The sequence below is a fragment of the Hibiscus syriacus genome, unplaced genomic scaffold, assembly GCF_006381635.1.
Source record: "Hibiscus syriacus cultivar Baekdansim isolate YM2019G1 unplaced genomic scaffold, ASM638163v2 tig00111092_pilon, whole genome shotgun sequence".
NCBI classification, from domain to species: Eukaryota; Viridiplantae; Streptophyta; class Magnoliopsida; order Malvales; family Malvaceae; genus Hibiscus; species Hibiscus syriacus.
In genome coordinates this window covers 375307-396403 of record NW_024062979.1, presented here as the reverse complement: position 1 = coordinate 396403, position 21097 = coordinate 375307, and the positions used below count along the sequence as shown (strand labels likewise).

At 34.6% G+C, this 21097-nt stretch overlaps 2 protein-coding genes across 4 annotated transcripts; one reads left to right on the top strand and one right to left on the bottom strand.

Moving 5' to 3' along the window:
• Positions 1-3694: 3694 nt before the first annotated feature.
• LOC120152563 (phosphatidylinositol:ceramide inositolphosphotransferase 1-like) lies at positions 3695-7657 on the top strand. Of its 3 annotated transcripts, none has more exons than XM_039164761.1 (11): positions 3695-4178; positions 4835-4924; positions 5432-5518; positions 5623-5691; positions 5773-5853; positions 6628-6699; positions 6774-6834; positions 6921-7023; positions 7124-7219; positions 7301-7347; positions 7421-7657. In XM_039164761.1, the coding sequence occupies exons 1-11, from the start codon at positions 3975-3977 to the stop codon at positions 7543-7545; spliced, it is 1035 nt and encodes a 344-aa protein (XP_039020692.1). In that variant the 5' UTR covers positions 3695-3974; the 3' UTR covers positions 7546-7657. The 3 variants fall into 3 exon arrangements, with proteins under 3 accessions (XP_039020692.1, XP_039020693.1, XP_039020694.1); XM_039164763.1 differs by lacking the exon at positions 3695-4178 and adding an exon at positions 4185-4759; XM_039164762.1 differs by lacking the exon at positions 5773-5853.
• Positions 7658-14868: 7211 nt separating this feature from the next.
• LOC120152565 (ataxin-3 homolog) lies at positions 14869-19197 on the bottom strand. The gene is made up of 2 exons (XM_039164764.1): positions 18826-19197; positions 14869-15687 (listed from the first exon to the last, which is right to left on the bottom strand). The coding sequence occupies exons 1-2, from the start codon at positions 19066-19068 to the stop codon at positions 15100-15102; spliced, it is 831 nt and encodes a 276-aa protein (XP_039020695.1). The 5' UTR covers positions 19069-19197; the 3' UTR covers positions 14869-15099.
• Positions 19198-21097: the final 1900 nt, after the last annotated feature.

The following is a 21097-nucleotide window of genomic DNA, read 5'->3' as shown; positions in this document are numbered from 1 at the left end:
ACAATAAAAATGACACCAATATTAAAAAAATCTTGACCCCCTTAAAAGGAAATTAATTTTATCTTTTTTTCAAAAATATTTAATAATATATTCTCTGATATTGTATAAAAATATTATTAAAGAAAATAAAATTATAAAAAAGTACCACTAAAATGTAAAATTATTTCACAAAGCTAATCGTATGGTAAAAATTTAAATCTTTTTAGTAGAAATGTATTTAAAAATTTAGTAGAAATGTTATTTAAAAATTGAATAAATGGTAACCAAAATAAGTTTAAAAAGAAATAGTAGAAGATGCACATATTTATACCGGTGTAAGTATATTTATTTTTAGATGTCATGATAGGATAGATGTACATGTTAATGCCGGTGTAAAATATGATACCTAAAAATAACACACACTTATACTGATATAAGCATGTATTTCTCTTAGTACCTAGAAGTAAACATATACTTACTTGTGTAAGTATGTACATCTAGATTAATGAATTGAAATACAAATAAAAATAGAAGAAATATAAAATAATTTTTTATAAGAAATATGATTAATAAAAGATTTTGAGTCTGAGTAGTTGTATCTGCAGGTTTTATCTGTGTCGTCAATGATTAAAAAGTGTTGAAAAAATTGTGATAAATTGGAAAATTTGAGGCATGTTTTCTAAGGGTAAAGATGGAGATTCGAATAATGAATATATGATTCATATTCTACTCTGTGAGATCTTTATAACGGTATCTCATATGCTCAAAGGTTGAATGATAAATGACAAATTGATGCTCAAAGTAGGGTACATGTGAATTGTATTGTAAGAAAAATGAGAAAACACATATCCCACATTGGTGGGATGATAAGCATGTAAATGATTTATTCTACTAGTAAAGAGAAGATTAAAAAGTCAACAAAGTATAATTTATTCTCAATAGTGTATTAATATTTAGCATTCACTTTATTCCAATTTTATCAAGTGATCGTGGTTAAGGGATTGTTTTTCTTTCTAAAGATTTTGAGTTTGAGTAGTTGTATCTGCAGGCTTTATCTGTGTCGTCAATTATTAAAAAGTGTTGAAAAAATTGTGATAAATTGGAAAATTTGAGGCATATTTTCTTAAGGGTAAAGATGGAGATTATTGATTCAGATGATCTTTACAACGGTATCTCATATGCTCAAACCGGTTGAGTGATGAATGAGAAATTGATGCTCAAAGTAGGGTACATGTGAATTTGTGGTGTAAGAAAAATAAGAAAACACATATCCCACATTGGTGGGATAACAAGCATGTGAATGATTTATAGTAGTAAAGAGAAGATTAAAAAGAAAACAAAGTATAATTCATTCTCGATAGTGGATTAATATTTAACATTCACTTTATTCCAAATTTATCAAGTGATCGGTGGTTAAGAGGTTTGTTGTTCTTTCTAACGATATTGAGTTTGAGTAGTTGTATTTGCATGTTCTATATGTGTCGTCAATGATGGATTCGAATAATGAATATATTGATTCATATTCTACTCCATGAGATCTTTACAACGGTATCTCATATGCTCAAAACGGTTGAGTGATGGATGAGAAATTGATGCTCAAAGTAGGTACATGTGAATTGTGTTGTGTAAGAAAAATGAGAAAACACATGTCCCACATTGGTGGGATAACAAGCATGTGAATGATTTATACTAGGGGTGTTCAAAAATACCTGATCATGATGACTCGACCCCAGACCCGATGAAAAATCCGGGTCTTTTTTTATAAAAAAAATCAAGTTCTAGGTCGGGTACCCAGACCGACATATCCTGGGTCGGACTAGGTCATAAAATTAAAATTTTTTTGGGTACCGATTAACCAATTACATTTATACCACAAACCACCGTGCCGGGTGAAAACCATCAAGAGTTGCGGCATTTTTCGTTTGTTCCCAATACTAACAATCTGATCCCGGTGGCAACAACACAAGCTGTCCCGGGGGGTGACTACAAACTCAACTTCACCATCTCCTCTGGCCTTGCTGGTTACAATAGGGGGGACCCTTCAGTCCAACTCTCCTTCCTTTTTTCCTCATCACTTCAAGTGGTTTTCTTCTATAGGAGGATCACCACCCTTATACATTGGCACACCATTAGTGGACCACCATCAGTTCCCAGCTGGATTAGAAGGCCGCTTGCAGCGCTGGTACGGGGATGGAAGCAGGAACCCAAAACCAGTTTACTGGAAAAGCTCCCTCTTGTCCCGTAATTTTACCTGGTAAGCTCAACACTCAACACGCTCATTTAATCAAACTTCTTACGATTAGTCGTATGTTTTGAAATAATAAGTTGAAAACAGTAAAAAACCGGGTACCCGATTACCCAAATTATGGGTACTAGCAAAATCTGAGTATCCGATTGCCGAGTACCCTCAACATCAGGGTCGGGATACGGGCGGGCCAATCAAATACTCGAGGATTCGAGTACCCGGATTTAAACACCTCTAATTTATATACATCAACCAACTTGCTAGTCATTGAACGACTTAGGTTAAGATTGCACCTTGCGTGCAAGCACAGGAGTGCAAATCCAAGCCTGACAAAACCATCGGAGTTGGCAGTGTACTCTCACAACGTGGGCAATGTGAAACGTTTAAACCGGTCGGGCCTTTCGGGGGCCTACGGATATTTTGTCCACTACGAATTAAAAATATATTTTTTAAGTGTGACATATTTTTTTCAATATTCTGAATTAAAAAGGATATTATGTGATTTCCTTTTAATTCAAATGTTAATATGATATGACTCGCAGTTCACGAATATATTCTAATTAAAACAGTATTAACTGATTATTTTCGATTTTATTCAGATACTAATTAATAGTCTTACTTTTCAGAATATATTGTTTATAATTCTTATTCTATGTGTGAACACTATAAATACCGTATAAATCTACTTGGTTTTACACAACTCAAAAATTCTTTATTTTCCTTTCTATTTTTCGATGATAGCCTCATGCAAGAAATAATTCGTGATCATTGCAGTTGTACTACTGTATCGTGATCATCTTGTTGTTATATCCTAGGAGACCGATGACCAAAGATCTCAAGCACCAAGAAATGATTGAAAATCCGTCTTAAGGAAATTGTGTTCTTACCTGCCTCAACTATTTTAAATTTGTTTTTCAGTCGACAATTGGGTTTTTATTCTGAATTGTATTCTTTTATTTATTAATAAAAATCTTTTTTTTAAGCCTTATATTGTTATATTGTAATAAAAAGTTATGAACACATATTATCGTTATTTTTTTTTTAATTTAAAAAAAAAACAAGACTGTAAATTTTTTTTGTTATAAACGGGAAAATTAAAGATTAATGTAACGTAAAGCCTTTAGGGAATGAGACAACTCTCATGTTCGCATCCAAGAAGTGAAGGATCCAAGACTACGTATTATAACATACATTATGTATTTGTACTTAATTATAAAAATTATAATATATAAATATATTATTAAATATATATTATATATATATATATATATATATATGTATATGCACGAATCAATTTATCTCCGTGATTAAAGTAATTGTTGTTGTTTTTAGATATTTCGAGTTCGAACATCAACGTGATTAAGTGTTTATTATCAAATGATTAAAAATATTTAGAAGAAATAAATTACCTTAATAAAAAAAATCTAGGAATTTAAAACACCACAATAATTTGAGTGAAAAAGAGGAAAAGAGAAGGGCGTTAGGAAAAAGCAAGGGAAGAAATGGAGAGCATAGTGATTGAGAGAAGGAAGTGGAAGAATCTGAAACAAAGGCTGGGTTTGAAGTTCATGGCCATGGCTGCTGCGGAGCCACCTGGAATCCCAGACCCAGAATTTCAACCATTTCCATCCTCGATGAAGATGATCAAACGCCGCCTCCAACGCAGCAACTCACTTCCAGATTCAACGCCTTTAACAGCGCCACCGTCCCGCTGTTGGTTGGCCGCCTAAAACGGCGGCAGAATCAAGCGATGCACACCACCAACACCACCATCAGTACATCAGCCACAGGGATGAACTTGGCAATGGCGCTGGCAGCCGAGCGTAATTTGCGGGATGACAACGACAACGTGGGACCCAGTCCGACGGATCAGGTAAAGACGTTGATGAGATTCATCGAAGAAACGGAGGGTGTAGATTGGATACAACAACAGAAGAAGCAAAGGAATGATCAGGTAAAGATGTTTGTGTATGCAGAAAATTCTAAAACTATGTGTACGACCCAAGTTGATCCAAATTAATCAGTACGAAGTGTGGCCACCGAAAAGAAGAAGGCGAGGCATGTTTTGAAAATATAAGTAATGATAAATTTGATTCATTACAGTTAGTAGGAAATATTGACATGTAAAAATTCTCAACGGTCTCTCCGTGTTCCACTCTCTGTTTTCTTTATTCCCTTCCTCTCTCTTAATTGTCACCATTTTTAGGGAAAAATCCTTTCATTTGATCGAAATCCCAAAGCCTTAGGGAAGAGAGGCCCTTCGATTCGACCCTTTCCCTCTTCGATTCCTTTCTTTGTCTTCCTTTGTTTCAAGAATCGGTTACGGAAGGAAGCAAAGAAAGCGAGACATGAACGAACTTCGCTTCTTTTCTTCTCGTTTCTCTTGCTTTTTGACGAGAGAACTCTGCTGAAACATCGAGCGAGGTTTTCTAATTCTTAACCATGTTCATCTCAACTGTTTGGGTTGAAGTACTACGGATCTGGTTGTTAAACCACCTCAGAATGACGCTTTACATTGGTCGCGAGCCTTCAAAGGTCTGCGTTCTATTGTTGAGACATTGGGAATTTTTAAGGGATTTTGATTTGATGTTTTTTTATTTCTTTTTCCAGATATGGAAGAGGTTTTGTGCGGAGACAATTACAGAGATCATCATTCTTCTAGACAATTGGAAATACATTCTTGCCGGAGTCATTTTTCAGGTTTCTTTCTGTTTTCCTGTAGCGAAATTAGATTTTTTTTTTAATTAAATCGGTTTCCTGGAAAATCAATCTTAGCATAAGAAAGAGGAGTGTAATACAAATGTCTTGATACCGATCTTATCGCGAAATATGAATGTTTGTCGGCATGAAAAGTATAATTCTGAAAAAGAAAAGTATTTAAAAAAGAAAACCATTGTTTTGATATAGGAAGTCATATCGTTAGCAATGTCATTGTCCCATCGTCGTCCCAGCACGGACTTAATGGCAGTGTGGTTTAATTAAATGTAAAACTGAAGTTTAATATTATAATTAACGAAATTGAAATTTCGGTAAAAAAACAAGTAACAGGTTGAGTGGTATATGAAGTAGTTTTCAATCTTATATCATGATTCATAAGGATGACATTGTTTTAGCTATCGAATTACACTCGAGGCTGTTACTGTGTTTAATTTTCCCAAGTTCAAGTATACTTAGTTTTGGTTCTGAGATGTGCATCTCTTTCTCAAGTATTTTCATGGTCTAGCTGCTCGAGGAGTTCATTATCTGCACCGTCCGGGGCCAACGCTTCAGGATCTTGGCTTCTTTCTTCTTCCCGTAAGTACAAGTTTCTTCCTGTTCTTTTCACTTTTGCTTATATCCATTATGTGCCAATTATTATGTAAAATGCATTCATATACTTGATTTTCTTGTAAATTTAGGAGCTTGGGCAAGATAAAGCCTACATCAGCGAGACAGTGTTCAGCTCCGTCTTTCTATCATTTTTCTTGGTAAAGTTATTCCCTTGTTGATTTCTCTTATGTAAAGTATTAAATCCATTGGTTTTTCTTAGTAACATTTTATTTTTGCAGTGTACTTTCCATCCTTTTGTCTTCAAGGTCAAAAAGTTCTATACAGTTCTAATTTGGTGCAGGGTGCTAGCATTTTTAGTTGCGAGTGCTGATTCGTTATTCTATCTTTATCTTCTAATTAATATGCACCAACATTGAGCCTTGATCCGGAATAGTTTCAAGGTTCTTTTTTCATACTACATAGGCAAACAGGCGGGGCTGGTGCGGATATCCCTTCCCCCATTCTCATACTCGACTAATATTTTCGTATTCACCATCTACTCACCACACGCTACAGGTAAAATTTTCAAATCTACACCCGCCCACACGGGTATTCTCAAATTTATCCCCACACCCACTACCTAACTAGATACCCACCACTCATCCCGTATCCGTCTATACCCGCCCGTACCCACATACCCACCAATTTGAGATAGGAGAAATGATGATCTTCAATTCTAAAAATGTTTTTTCCATAACATTTAGTTAAATTACAAGTCATGTCCTATAAAATCTTAAGATTTACATAATAATCTCTAAAATTATAATTAAATTCATAATGGTCCAAAATTTACATGGTGTATAGTCAGTGGGGTGGCGGATGCGGGGTGGGTAAGGTCTCAAACCCATCACCTCACCACTACCCACGGACCCACTACGCACTAAACTTATATCCATCCCGACTCAATTGAAGCGGGTACAGTTCTAAATCCACAAAATTGTAGCCATATGTCATCCCTAATACTACACCAATGTATGCTACCATTTTCATCAATAACCTCAATGCCGAATTTGATGAACCTTGATAAATATCTATATTATTGTATTTTTCTCTACTTATAGTTGTTTTTTTACCCCTTTATTTCTTTGTTGTAGGCTTCTCAGACTCTCCGAATCTTCTCATTCTATTCTACTCAGCTTCCAGGTCCTAATTATCATTGTCGAACGGTATATCGTATTTCTGCTCTACTTTATGTTTATATTTGTAATATCATTTGAGTAAATAACTAGTGTTTCTGCAGGGTTCAAAGCTTGCCAGATTGCCAGAACCGGATGGTGTGCTAGAAGTCCTCTTAATCAATTGTTTGTATCCCCTCTTTTGCTGAATCTCTCAATTGATTGCTTTTAAGGATGGAAATATTTGGTTCATTTGATCATCTTATTTGCAGTTCCTCAAGGTTTAATATATGGTTGTGGTGACTTGATTTTCTCATCACACATGATCTTCACCCTGGTTTTCGTCATCACCTACCAAAAATACGGCACACGACGGTAAAGCATGTTTGTTTCGTTTATTTAACGCACTTGCTATGCTTTTAGCTAAAGGAAGTATAAATATTGATTGGTTTGTGATGGTATCATACAATTGCAGATGTATAAAGCAGTTTGGTTGGCTGGTAGCTATAATTCAGAGTTTCTTGATCGTAGCATCCCGCAAACATTACACGGTCGACGTTGTCGTCGCATGGTATGAAGTATGCTTCTGAAGTTTCCATTTATAACCAAAAAGTTACTGTATTTTTTGTCACGTTGACAGATTTTTCTGCAGGTATACTGTTAGTTTAGTGGTGTTCTTCATAGACAAGAAATTGACAGGTTAGAATGTTTTGATCGCATCGTACATTCGTCTAGCGATCAGCGGTGGTTCTAACACCGAGATTTCCTGCAGAACTACATGACAGAAGTAACGGAAGTTCACCTCTTTTGCTACCGTTGAGCACCAGAGATAAGGATAACCGGAGCAAAGAAGATGCCAATGCAAAGCAGGTAGAAACTGCAATGAATAGTTTGTAGATCGATTGAAAGCACCGATGTTATCGCCATAGTGTGGCCATTTGTAACCTTATGATGTTGGATTAAGGAGGCGTTATGTTCTTCCGGGAATGGTAAGAATTTCATTTGTAAATCTTGGGAAAACAGAGCCTGACATTGTTTTGGTTTAAAATCATCAGCCATCTTCAGCATCCACATGTATATGTTGTTGTTCCCCTTCTCATGTTTATAGTTTAATTCATTTATCATAGGCTGTTGATATACTAGTTTATTTTTATTTAATCCATCAATCCTTGATTATTAATTTTTTTTAGTTATTCGAGTTGTATTTTATAATTCGATTTGAATTTGAATTTTTTTCGAGTCAAGTTTGAAACTTTTTCAAGTCAAATTGAGTAAAGAAAAAAAAAATCAATTTTTCGAGTTGAGTAGAGTTTTGCTCACCCAATAAACAACACTCCAACGGCCTCTTCCTTGGTTTCAAGTCCTTGCCATCTTTGAAGATGAGAAACCCCATTATTTCCACGTGAAAGAAAATAAAAGATCCTTTCATATATGAAAATTGTTAGTCAACAAACGAAAAACACTCTAAAATAAGGGTTTTTTACCCTAAAATAAAATGTTGGAACCAAAATGCTCCAAAAAAGATAATAAGAGCTAAAGTGACTATTTAGTCAAATATTACGAATCGTTTTACCTTAAAATGAAATATTATGACCAAAATATTCCAAATAAAAAATATGATTAAAATAATTATTTAATCAAACGTTAAATATATTATTTTGGCATTATACCCTTTTATTCTATAGGTGTATACAGAGGTGAAACTAGAAATTTATTAAGAGGGATTAATTTTTTTTTAGAAATATAATTTTTTAATTGAGGTCCTTGATGACAACGAAGAGTACATTTCCTTGATGATCTGATGCTGGTTTCGGAAGGTCGCATATAGCCTCGATATTATCAGATTCCAATTCTATACATCGATAATCAAGTCGCTATGCATGTCGGAAAGCATCCAGTATCGTCCATAGCTCAGCATTCAACATCGAGCATTTCCCTATGTTCCACGAAAATCCAAAGAGCTAATCACCATGATCCGATCGAAAGACTCTCCCAACAGCGGCATGATCATCAACAGTATCCATCGCAACATCCGTATTCGCTTTAATCCATCCATCCCATGGTCTCCTTCACGAGTTGGCACTTGAAATTTGATTCATCGTCGGAGAACCACACAGCCTAGAATGATGTTGTGCACTCTGAATCTCCCCTACATAGCGCATACTTGATGTAATAATATCTTCATTCTCAGCAAAATTCGGGTCGAAAATAATTTTATTTCTTCTCGTGCACAACATCCAGCAAACTACCGGAAAAATATTGGACCATGGGGTGCTTTGGTTGACAAAACGACTCAAATCCCCAAGGTTTTCATGGATCCATTCTTCCATAGGCAATGAATTAAAAACTTGAAAAATATCATGTCGAATCGAGGCCTTCAAACATTCCTGAGCTCTCGGGCAATTGCCAAAAGTCCACATGGAACCCATCACGAACACTCCAAATTAAATCTCGTTGCACTTCATCCCAGATTCTACTAATTCCTGACCAAGACCCCCATTAGCAACAAGACTTTGCACATCCTCCCATCGGACAAGACCAAGACCAAGTTGATCAGCAGAAGTACCCCACACAAAACCGCGTATCGATTCTTCAATTTCCATACATACTCCTTTAGAAACCCAAGTTGCCTGCATCATGTGACTTAGAATAGCTTAACGTATCGATCGAGCAAGAGTGATGCGACCGGTAAGGAATAAAGAGCTTGCGGATCAGCTAGATAATCCGCCCTTAACTTCATAATACCCTGGTCGAAACAATACTAATACACTCCATGATCAAGTGAATCAAATCCAGAGAAAGACCAATATCTGTCTTCAACGAAACTCCACTCCAACCGATCATAAACCTTTTCGAGGTCTATATTGGTTGTCATTCATCCCCTTTTCCGATCTTCTTTTGCATCAAATGAATAACTTCTTGCGCGAGTATTACATTATCCATTGTACATCGATCCGAAACAAAGCTCGCTTGCGTCTGAGGTATCCATTGGGGTAGAAACGGTTTTTATTTATTAACTATCTCCTTGGCTAACATTTTGTAAGAGACAACTCATATGTCTGAACTGCAATAAGAATTCTAGTGTTTCAATTTTTGGAATTAAAACAATTATCGCATGATTGAATTCTTCCTGAAGAGGGCCACCTTGAAGCAATTTTGGATGAAAGTAGTCACGCTCCTCCCAGTAATATGTCAATCCTTCTGAAAAATCATAGCATGAATTCTATCCAACCATGGGACCTTAAGAGGACTCATATCAAAAGTCACTCATGGGACCTTAAGAGGACTCATATCAAAAGTCGTCGTTCGCACTTCATCCTCTGTAACACCCATAGATAGGGACTTCAACTTAATCTCAGTTAACCTCTAAAATTTGTCTCGTAATAACCATGATGTATTAGTATTCGGAGATGAAAGTGTTGGAAAAGTAGACTACTACAAAACGAGGCGTTAGCACTGACTGAAAAATATTAAATAAAATATTTTAAACAAAGAACTGATTAACCGTGTCGTGGTATTAATCACTGCCTTAGAAGCGAATTCGCTCTGATGTGTGTAATCGCTACAATGGACGAATGACCCCCCAAGGTTAATACGACTCTCCAAATTCTATACACCCAAAAGATAGAGTGGACTCCGGTGGTACTGCTCATCTCTCAACTCAAAACAACACTCTTTGAGAGTGTTTCTAAAACAAACAATTGCTTTTGGATATCTCAAAATGAATGAAATTGCCCACTATTTATAAGCTAAATAGTGAGGGTAAAATTGTCATTTTAAAGTACAATTTAATTCAGTTAAACATAGAATTAAATGTTATTTAGAAATAGGTTACAAATTTGAGCATTAACCAACAATCCCCCACTAAGGCGAAATATTTTTTTTCGTAAAAATGAGAGCATTGAAGTTAAAACACGAGAAGAGCAATAGCGAGATTGATTGCTTAAGCACTAGTGAACGTATCTTGAACTAGTACATAGTAATGATGAGTAATTATTCTCTTAGATAAATGAAACTAGTTTTGAACTTTCTAAGATAGGGGTAAACTCATAACACACAACTAACTCCTTCATCCACCGAAGTCCTCGATGCGTCGACAAAGATTATATACAAGAGTGTATATATGTTTAGTCTTCTTTCCTCAGGATTATAATAAGTGCACTAGAAAAATGACCCAACGTTTTTTATAGAAGGTGGCTAATCCTTCTCACTTACGTAGTTTATTTCATCAGGTTTATCTCAATATAAACCACTCAAACGGTTTATGAAATAATTAAGAGCTTTTTCAACAGCTCATCCTCACAATAGGTAAGGTGAATTTTTCCCTTTTCATTACGAACACCCAAACTCTTGGGGTTTGAATTCATTAAGAGTTTTAAGAAACTCAACCTTTCAAGCGGTAAGTTCACCTAGTCTTTCACTATTAGGACTACCCACTCAATACTTTGTTATGAACTTATTAAGAATATATATTCAACCAAAATCGGTAAATTCATCAAGTCTTTCTCACTAAGGTCACCCAAAGTCTGGGCTATGAATTTATTAAGAGCAATTAAGCTCATCCTATTCATGTACATTATTCGTCATAGGGATAGGAAAATAGAAATGTACACTATGAGTCTTTTCATTGCTTCGTTTAACCACATTGAACTTAGATAACTAAGTTGGGTATCCACCATGAATTCTTCAACCAATATACTTTAGACCCATCCCCCTCGACGAATCAAGAACCAACTTCCAACTTTAACCTTTGGTAAGCGGATCAACTAGGTTCCTCTCTCACTTTAATCATCATTAAATACACCCTTACATTTCTAACATTTTTAGGATAAATCCATAAGTGTCTTGGATAGTGTGTAAACAAATTCTCTTGAACATTTACTCATTCATACTTGGTAAAGTTTATTATTAGTTTTAACCATAAAACCATATTTTAACAAACTCAAATTTTGTTTACACGTAATTATATTCTCAAACATTTAGAAATTCATTTATATATCATTTTAGTCCTCCACTAATTTTTCTCATTCAGAAGGAATTTCGATTTTCCTAACTCTTCACAAGAACTGTTTATGAATTTATGAATAGTATGACGATGTTTATTGGGAGTTTTCAACTTTTCTTAACAAGAAGAAAATTATCTCAGGTATTTCATAAAGAGACTTTAACAACTACTTAGGATAGACAACTTCTTTCATTTCCTCTATTTAAGAGTATACTAAATGGCTACAAATCATCCTTTTAGTAGCATTAATGTCTCACTTTTTCATTCATAATATTCAATATATTAACCTTAAAGAAACCATTACATATTTTATTTACTATGAATAAATTTGGTATTCTACTCTACCAATTTAATCTTATACTCTTTTAACTTTTGCATTAATTTTAAAGAGAGTTTAACTTGTCATAGTATTTTTATAAATTGGAATAGTGAGAATAGTAATGAACAATGTACCGAGTAGGTTTCTATGAAAGAGAGATGGTGCACTAGGCACGCTTAAGTACCAGGTCTTCATAGAACCAACCCTAGACATGCACTTTCATACTCAATCACACTACTTTCCAATAGATCATTTATGAAATTTCTCTTTCTTAAGGCTTCTTAAATAATTATGCTTTATACTTTTACTCACAATAGTATCTTATTAAGCATATACATTTTGGGCTCACTACTACCTTAGCCTTAGTAGTTTTTCACTATCTTAGTCTTAACTAGTGGTTTATCTCATTCCACAATATTTCCACTAAGTTTTAAAGACTAACTTAAAGGCACGTCTATACTAATTATTGCATCAATAAAGCATGAATTAAACTCAAAATTAATTTATTGATAGTGAAAATACCCTCATCTTTAGGATTTTTGTTCCTTATCTTCAAGAGATTGTGGAAATCAAACTCGAATTTAACAACTATTCGGTTTGGAGAATCTTCTCATTTCAACTTCATCAGCTCCATGCTTCTCCAAAAATTACATATGTCATGTGTCTTTACAAATTTCTCTAAGGAAATTATTAGTACGCTAAAAAATATTTACAATTATTTTCACCTTAGTTTTTCAGGAACTATATAGTTTTACCCCCACATGAGAATAAATAATTTTTTATCTCCACATGAACCAAATATCATACATCCATTATCTTTCGAGGTTAACACGACTCTCTAAATTCCGAACACCCGAAATATAGAGTGGACTCCGGTGGTACTACTCTTCTCTCCCCCTCAAAGCAACACTCTTTGAGATGTTTCTAAAGCAAACAATTGCTTTTGGATATCTCAAAATTAATGAAATTGCCCACTTTTTATAGGCTAAATAGTGAAGGCAAAATGGTCATTTCCAAAGCACAATTTAATTCTATTAAACATAGAATTAAATGTCATTTAGAAATAGATTACAAATTTGAGCATTAACCACAGAAAGAAATAATGTCCGGCAAAATACTTTTACCCCAACACGAATAACATCATGATCATCACACCATTGTCCGTCCAATTTAATCATATTATAAGTACTACGTCTTTGTCGACTCATCGTGGTTCTATGATTGAATTTTCTATTCCGATCGCCATCATTAATTCACTCACTTTGCGATCTTTGAAACCACAAACTTTCTTCTTGATGCAAGACATCATCCAAACTCATGCTTAAGATCAAATTCAAGGCCATAGAGATGGTCAACATTAGCATTCTCCAACATCGCTTCAATACCATGAATACGAGCAAGCAGTTAACTCTTGCGTTTACCAATGTGGCCAAACACCTCACGATTCCATAGCTTCGCTTCATTGCAAAAATTAACGATGTTATTTGCTAACGGTACCCCCATATCCCACTCTTCCTAATGGCCTCCTCAAACCCCGAGTTATTTTACCACGATGCAAGAAATTTAAAGGAGTGATTCCGCTTATTTAACTGAGAGGGGGAGTCGATCAATAAAACCGGCCTATGACCATAACCAATTCGCTCAAGGTGTGGCACTCGAGATTCCGACTATCTGTCACACCACCCATTATTAGTCAAACATCGATCTAGTCTTTGATGGAGAGATTCTCTGTTCCATGTGTATTTCAATCCCTGAAAACCAATGTCATTTAGACAGTTTAGAACAATAAAGTCAGTAAATTTGTGACACACTCCATCACGAGGTGACATACTCTTGGTATGATATCCATACTGTAATCCAGGCATTCTTACCCAAACTCGTCGGATGATCCTCGACCGTCGAGAAGTTTCAACTCCACGGTTGAACCGTGAGATAGCTGCCATATATCAGCCATAGCCCTCCCATTAGAATTATCAAGATCAATCAAGACAATTTCCCCAGATGGATTCCACAACGCCTTAATTCTATTCAGCAATGCAGTATATCCTATAGATCATCCCAACAACCGGATTACCACTGAATTAGCAAGTTTCGCGTTAATCAAATCATGCACTCGATCTAAAAAGACAATAACTGGTGTGCCAATTACCGAACTAATTCGGACATCTTCATCTTTAACCTCAACATCAAGTTCTGGGATCAAAGAATTAAGTGAATCTCCAGTACGATTGCCCATCACCATGTCTCGGAATGACGGTTTACCTATATTCCTCTCACTTTCAGAAGCGGCCATTTCATGTGTTCCTTTGATGTTTCCAGCCTCTGGCATCGAACTCCCTTTCACAACCATATCATGGTCTGGTGGGACTTCGTTCTTTGTTGTATCCCCATCTGGAACTTGGTTACTATGGATCGCTCTCTCATTAATCTCACCATTGACATCCCCTATAGGAATCACCTCCTTATTCCGAATAAATCCACCGCTTTGCTGATCTACCGTAACCACAGTGTGTGTTGATCTCTCCAATGATGACGAGGATGGCATCAGCGGTTCCCTATCCTGTGGTCTTCCGTTAGGATTGCCGACAAGCAGCTCAATAGGGTTGACTTTTGGATTTTCCAGACTTCTCGCAGGAGGAGAGAAAATCATGGAGTTGCCTTTCTTGCTGACCTTTTTCCGTTTGTAGCACACATTCAGACTTTGAGATATGGATCAAATTATACCAAATCAAAGTAAAGAGATTAAATATCAAATTTCGACAGGAAAAGTCAAAAAACATAATTAAGCCTTCTTACTGTTATGTATAAGTATAACTTTATTTATATGTATACCTATATGATAAAGGAGCTTGAATCCAACAATAACTCCCAAAAGAAACTAAAAATAACTAATTGCTGAAACCATTAAGCAGAGAATATCTAAAAACTATCAGCAAAATTACGAGGGCACATCTCAGAAAAGTTCCTTTTACAATGTTAAATTTCGACTTGAAACCGTGTAATGAATGTAAACACTTCACAATGCAACAACCTCGAGCTAACGGTTCAAACCATCTAAAATCCGACATGAATAATTGTCACTTGCCCAATTCATACATATGTATAAATTAAAAAGAATATTTCTTACTCATGGTGTTTTTTCTTTGATGTCTTCGTTTTCAGTTTTAGGGGTGCTGACAACAGCACTTGCTGTGGCCGGAGAAGAATCCATCAAACTGGCCGCGATTGCGGCCCTCAAGTCGTCATCTTCCATATCTGAAAGCAGATGCATATCTGCGTCGGCCGATGAAGGCAGCCGCTCAGTATGCTGTTGAGTCATGTTTCTTTGAGGAGGAACTTGTGTTAAGTTGCACGATTTAGTTATCCTCTCAGCATCCTCCGGGGACAGCCACTGTCCATAACCGTTAGAAGCTTCGGTGGAAGAAATAGGGCACTCTTTAGGGAAGTTTCCCCTCACCAGGAAGATGCTCCACCCAGATCCTTTTAATGAGTCCAAATAGGCTGATAGATAGAACTTTGACAAATGCTGTGGGGCGGCATAAAGACTGTCGAAATTATACCATTCTCCATTTACTTTCCGGATACAAAACCAATGGTCATGCAGATGACAAATGAAAGCGTTTTCCAGCTCGGGATCGACCTGGGCAGGCTCAGCAACAGGGCAGTCAAAGGGAATAACTTGCGAATCCCAGACTTCTAAAGCCTTTTGCAAAACCTATGAAACAAATATCCAGAGTAGATATCATCAAACAATGTCAGAGATATCATCAGACAAATACGTGTACTTGTTCGAACAACCAACCCGAAACAAAAATGATTCCTTTCAACACTAAACAGGGGAAGAGAAAGAATGTTTTCGTGGGTGTATGTGGGACGGAAAAAAAAGAGGAAAGCATAAGCATAAGCAATGGCGATAAGATACCTTAACTGAGTTCTATGTGCCAAATAATGGTCACCCTGCATATAAGATTATTGAATAGATAATCATGTTTGGGCAAGCACGAAAGGCCACTGAACCATCTTGATTTATAAAGAAAAATATGAAGCAAAACTACCAACAACTAATACCCTAAGGCGAGCAAAGGTCAACCGAATTTTCACAGCCTCCTTATCAGCAAAGAACCCAATAACATTTTTAATTCAACCTTGCTGATGTTATTCTCAAGATATATATAAATGGAATCATAAGTCCTAACACTTGATATATTCACATATTGGATGCATATTTAAGGACTATGGAGATGCAAGAGTTCGACGGTATCAACTGTATTCTTTTGCTTTATCCAATAGCATATATAAATGGCAAGGCATTTATATGCAGAAACCAACAGTAGATGTCAAAAACCCACCTAAAATTAATGATACCATAGAAGGAATTATCATAAAGAAATTTCAAGATGAAATCCTTATATAGACGCGGAGCTTAACAATAGCCGAACGGGGGGCTTGAAAATTTTCATTAAGGCCTCGAAGCTTTTGAAAAAATAAAATCATTTAGCCCCCAATTATTTTGAAATTTTGATTAGGTACCCAAAATTTTTTAAGAATTTTTGTTAATATATATTTATATGTATTTATTTATTAAATAGACACCTTCAAAATAACTTTTATATATGTGCATGACTGTTTGCATTATAATAAAAAAACTAAAAATACATTACTATTTATCTTCTCATTTTACTACCAATATTCACACTCTTCAAAGTAATCAGTTTATCTTAAATTACAAGTCGCGATCATCCAAACTTAAACTAGTTTTCTACTCACCTAAGTCTTCAACAGATAATGTTGAAAATTCAAATTTTTCTACTTTGTTGTCATTATGTCTTCATAGCAGTTGTTCCTATTTTCGTCTAAAAATTCAAAATTTTAATCAGAAGCTTAGAACCATAATAGAAGAATATATTTGATTGGTTTGTAAGTGCCAAGAAGGAAAAGACTCGGGTTAGTGATTGATATTGGTCTATAATTCATTTTATGTTCATTATTATGGTTTCTTTTCTCTAAACACGTTTCTTAAGTTACTAATGAATTTCTTCCTTTTTTATACTCTTTTTTATAGTTTATATTATTGCAGACGGTGTTTTATTCTCTTCATCTAACTTATCATTAAATATTATGCAACAAATACAAAAATTCAAATTTCTTACAAATAATATGGTCATCGATACTAAAATAAAGGTTCTAAATGTTCTTTTATCATTTTATATATGATTGATAAAAATTTATGGTTTTATAAGTTGGCATTTTATTAGAATAGTACTGCTTATATGTTTTTAAATGTTCTTTTATCATTTTATATACGATTGATAAAAATTATGGTTTTATAAGTTGGTATCTTATTAGAATAGTACTGCCTATATGTTTTTAATTTGGTAAACTATTATAAGATATCTTAATTAAAATATAATATTTTAACAAGTTTAAACAAGTAAAAACAAACAAACATATAACACATGATAAACTGACAAATACATAAAAGTTGCTTTAATACTTTCCCTCCATATTCCATACAAGCGAACCGAATATAACGGATATAACCAACCCCCCCCAAAAAAAAATTAATGTCAAGATCCGCATGTGGCCTTATCCTACATTACTTCTTTATAATTGCACAAACTACCAACATTTTTATAATATGATTATAACATGCAAGAAATAATCAACATGAAAGATTCTCACACATTTCACTACGTAGAAGAAAGGCTTTCATGCATATCATACTTCTAAAAATTCTTTTTTTTCCCTCTGGATGAGAGTATTCAAGCGTTTTCTATAGAATACGTAGCTCTGCCCAGTTTTACAAGCATGCAAACAACCTTCTCTGGAAATCTATATCTTGCTTTCTCAAACTACAAAAACACTGAAGAAAGTATTTTGGTGTAAGGTGGCATACATGGAAAAGCAACCCATGAAAGGCTAATATTTTTATTAGCAATTTCAGCAATTATATCCACAATTCATTCTATAAAAACCAAAACTGAATATGCATATCATCCTGCATTTACATGTAGATTTTCAAGTTTTAAACAAAATGCACCACATAAATTGTAATCTCGGTGTATGATCTTCTTACACATGCAAATCAGTGTTTAAAAAGGTGCAACTAAGGCACCCTTAAGCACTAAGGCGAGGGGGAAGTGACTAATTAGGTCTAGGCGAGGCGATTTCGATGAACCGCAGCAAGGCGCGCCTGAGGCGCATAGCAAATTCACTGATACAGCAATAAGATACTCACCAAAAAACAACTGGATTTACATATCAATGCAATCAACCTAGCCCACAAGAAGTCGACTCTGAGTGAAACACATAGTAGAATGGTACCATATAAATTGCAATGTGATTCTCATTGTGGGTGTTTCTTTAACTAACAGGACTCGAGTAAAAAATTAAGACAAAATTAGCTACTTTAACACAGAAAAGATGCAGGCAGTTCGGGTTTAAACCTCTTGGCGAAGCAATCATACTTCCAAAGACAATAATAGTAATTCTCAATATCACAAGCAAACTGAACAAAAATTATTCAAATTATTCATGTCTTAATCTAACAATTCGGTTGCCAAACTGGTAATCCTAATTACTCAAACTCCAGAAGAACTTTAACTTTCAACTCAAATTGATATTATTTAACAAAAGGCTCTCTTATTTTTATTCAATGTTAGATAAAGTTGAGAAGGGTAAAGCCCTTTCAAATTCTATTATTTTTCCATCTTTCCACATTATGAGCAACTACGAACTTTAACGTTTTCAACAACGAAACCAATCTTATACATTTAAATCTAGTGTTTACCCTTCACCGCGATGTAATCTCGAAAACAAGGGAAAAAGGAAAGAAAGAGGCGAAAAAAGGAACCTGGATGCTAAAATCGCCGCCGAGGGAGACATTATGGGATTCCTCAGAGAGGAAATCACCGGCGGATGCGGCACCTTGGAGCATCATCTGACGCTCTTTGGAGTCGAGATCGGACGCTAACGCCGCTAAATCGAATTCGGAGAAGAAAGGTCCTTGTAACACCGTGTTGACGCAATGGACGGCGCACAGCTTCGACTCTTGTACCTCGTGGTACAACATACCGCCATTGCTCGCTCGCTCCATCGGCCCAAACTACTGAAGTTAAATTGAATGAATAAGAAATCCTAAAATAAAGGCCTTTGTTCGCTGTTTTTTTTTTTTTGGGAATTTAAAACTAAAGCAATAGAAGCACGAAGAAGATTGTGAAAGAAAAAGGAAGGAAAATAATATACTGTTCTTTCAGTAAGGGACTTGGCTTGCCCGACTCATTAGGGAAAACTCAGCACGTGTAAATAAATTATTCCCACGTGTAAACGCTCGTTTATTTTCCCTTATGGGGCTTTCTTTTTGTCGTTTAATGGAGAAAAGAAAGGCTATTACTTCTTAAATTATATATTATTTTATATCGAATTATCTTATTTATTTTGAAATATTTTATCTTTTAAAGTTCAAATTTTTGATAACATTATTAAAAAATGAGATAAATTAAATATTTAATCATTTTTATAACTTCATTTGAATTATTTAATTATTTTTCTTAAATTTTGTTTCATGTTGATCCCATTTTTATCATTTGAATCATTCGGTTAAAACGGTGGCCGACCGAACCAAATAATCATTAACCGAATTTTTTTCTTTAACCGTTAATTGAACCAAACTTTTTTTAAAAAATATTAACCGAACCGAATAAATTTCGGTCAATTCGGTTAATTTTCGAATTAACCGAATTTTTTTAAAATTTTCTAATTTATATAAAAATTGAATATTTTGTAGTTAAAAAAATAATTTACAATTAATTTAAATAATATATAATTATAAAGTAAAAATTTTATATAGATTTTTTTAATTAATTAATATTGATTTAGGTTTAAAAGTTATTGGATCTTAAATTATTAATTGGGTTTTAAATGGTTTGGAATGAGCTCATATGTTATATATAATAATATATTTAAAATTTAAAATTTAATTTCGGTTAATTAACCGATTTCGAACCGAATTAACCGTTAACTGAATTCTAAAAAATTTATTAATCGTTCCATGACCGAACTAATTCGGTTGTCGACCGAATTAACAGAACTAATTCGGTTCGGTCGGTTAAAACCGAAAAATGAACACTCCTAGGGCGGGAAGTAGAGGCATACCGATTTGTACTGGAAATGCCTGAGCGCGTCATTGTTGGGTTCATCTAAAGATGGCAATGGTCGGGTTAGGGTCGGGTTTTTGGTCAACCCGGCCCAACAAAAAAATATGCACCCTCCCTCCTAATTCAATACGATCCAAAGATTTTATATCTTTCACCCAACTTGACTCGAAAGATATATATCCTTCATCCGATTCAGTCATGACCCAAATTTTTAGAGTATAAATTCGACCCGACCGGACACGATATAAAATAAGGACTTAATTAAAAAAATAAAAAAATTAAGGAAATTACATTATTATCCTCGGGTCGGAGTTTTTTCACCCTCCATCCAAACCCGACCTGACCTCATCCCTTAAAAAACCCGACCCAATCTTACTCAAACTCGAAATCTTTTTTTTTTAATTAATCCTATCGGATCGAGTCGTAACCTGTCAGATTTAGATTAAATTGTCATCTTTAGGTTCGTCATAGAAAGGGAATTACCTAGGCAAAATTGAACTAAGACGGCATGCGGGTTTTATATTTAGCTCAATACGATAGCACATAAATTATTTGAGAATTACGGTATTTGTTATAGTTACTTAGAATTCGTCATGTGGATATGACGTGAACATGACAAGTTCCAATAAAATATATTTTTTATTAAAACTTGTCATTCTGACTTAACAAAATCTAATAAAATTTATATTTTTAACTCATCAGTCGACATGATGAATTTGAATAAAAAATATTATTTTGAGTAAATTAATCATGTGGACGTGATTAATTTCCCATGTAATATATCATTTGTTGTAGATCTCAAATTAATTTTAGAAATGATCTAATGAACTAATTTTTTTATTCGCTTGACCTATTGAGTCGATTTTATCAATTACTCAAGAACTTTATGAATTGACCAATTAAATTATTCAACAAAGTCATTTTGTTTTTAATTTCATATCAACATGATTACGTACGTCATATACTTTC

What these genes read in the sequence shown, in the direction of transcription:
- LOC120152563 (XM_039164761.1), top strand. Translation starts at nt 3,975, where the DNA reads ATGCACACCACCAACACCACCATCAGTACATCAGCCACAGGGATGAAC. An exon ending in TCTTTCTATCATTTTTCTTG is followed by an intron (nt 5,692 to 5,772) that starts GTAAAGTTATTC and finishes TTATTTTTGCAG; the next exon opens with TGTACTTTCCATCCTTTTGT. An exon ending in AGAAGTCCTCTTAATCAATT is followed by an intron (nt 6,835 to 6,920) that starts GTTTGTATCCCC and finishes TCTTATTTGCAG; the next exon opens with TTCCTCAAGGTTTAATATAT.
- LOC120152565 (XM_039164764.1), bottom strand. Translation starts at nt 19,068, where the DNA reads ATGGAGCGAGCGAGCAATGGCGGTATGTTGTACCACGAGGTACAAGAG. An exon ending in GCGGCGATTTTAGCATCCAG is followed by an intron (nt 15,688 to 18,825) that starts GTTCCTTTTTTC and finishes TTTGTTTCATAG; the next exon opens with GTTTTGCAAAAGGCTTTAGA.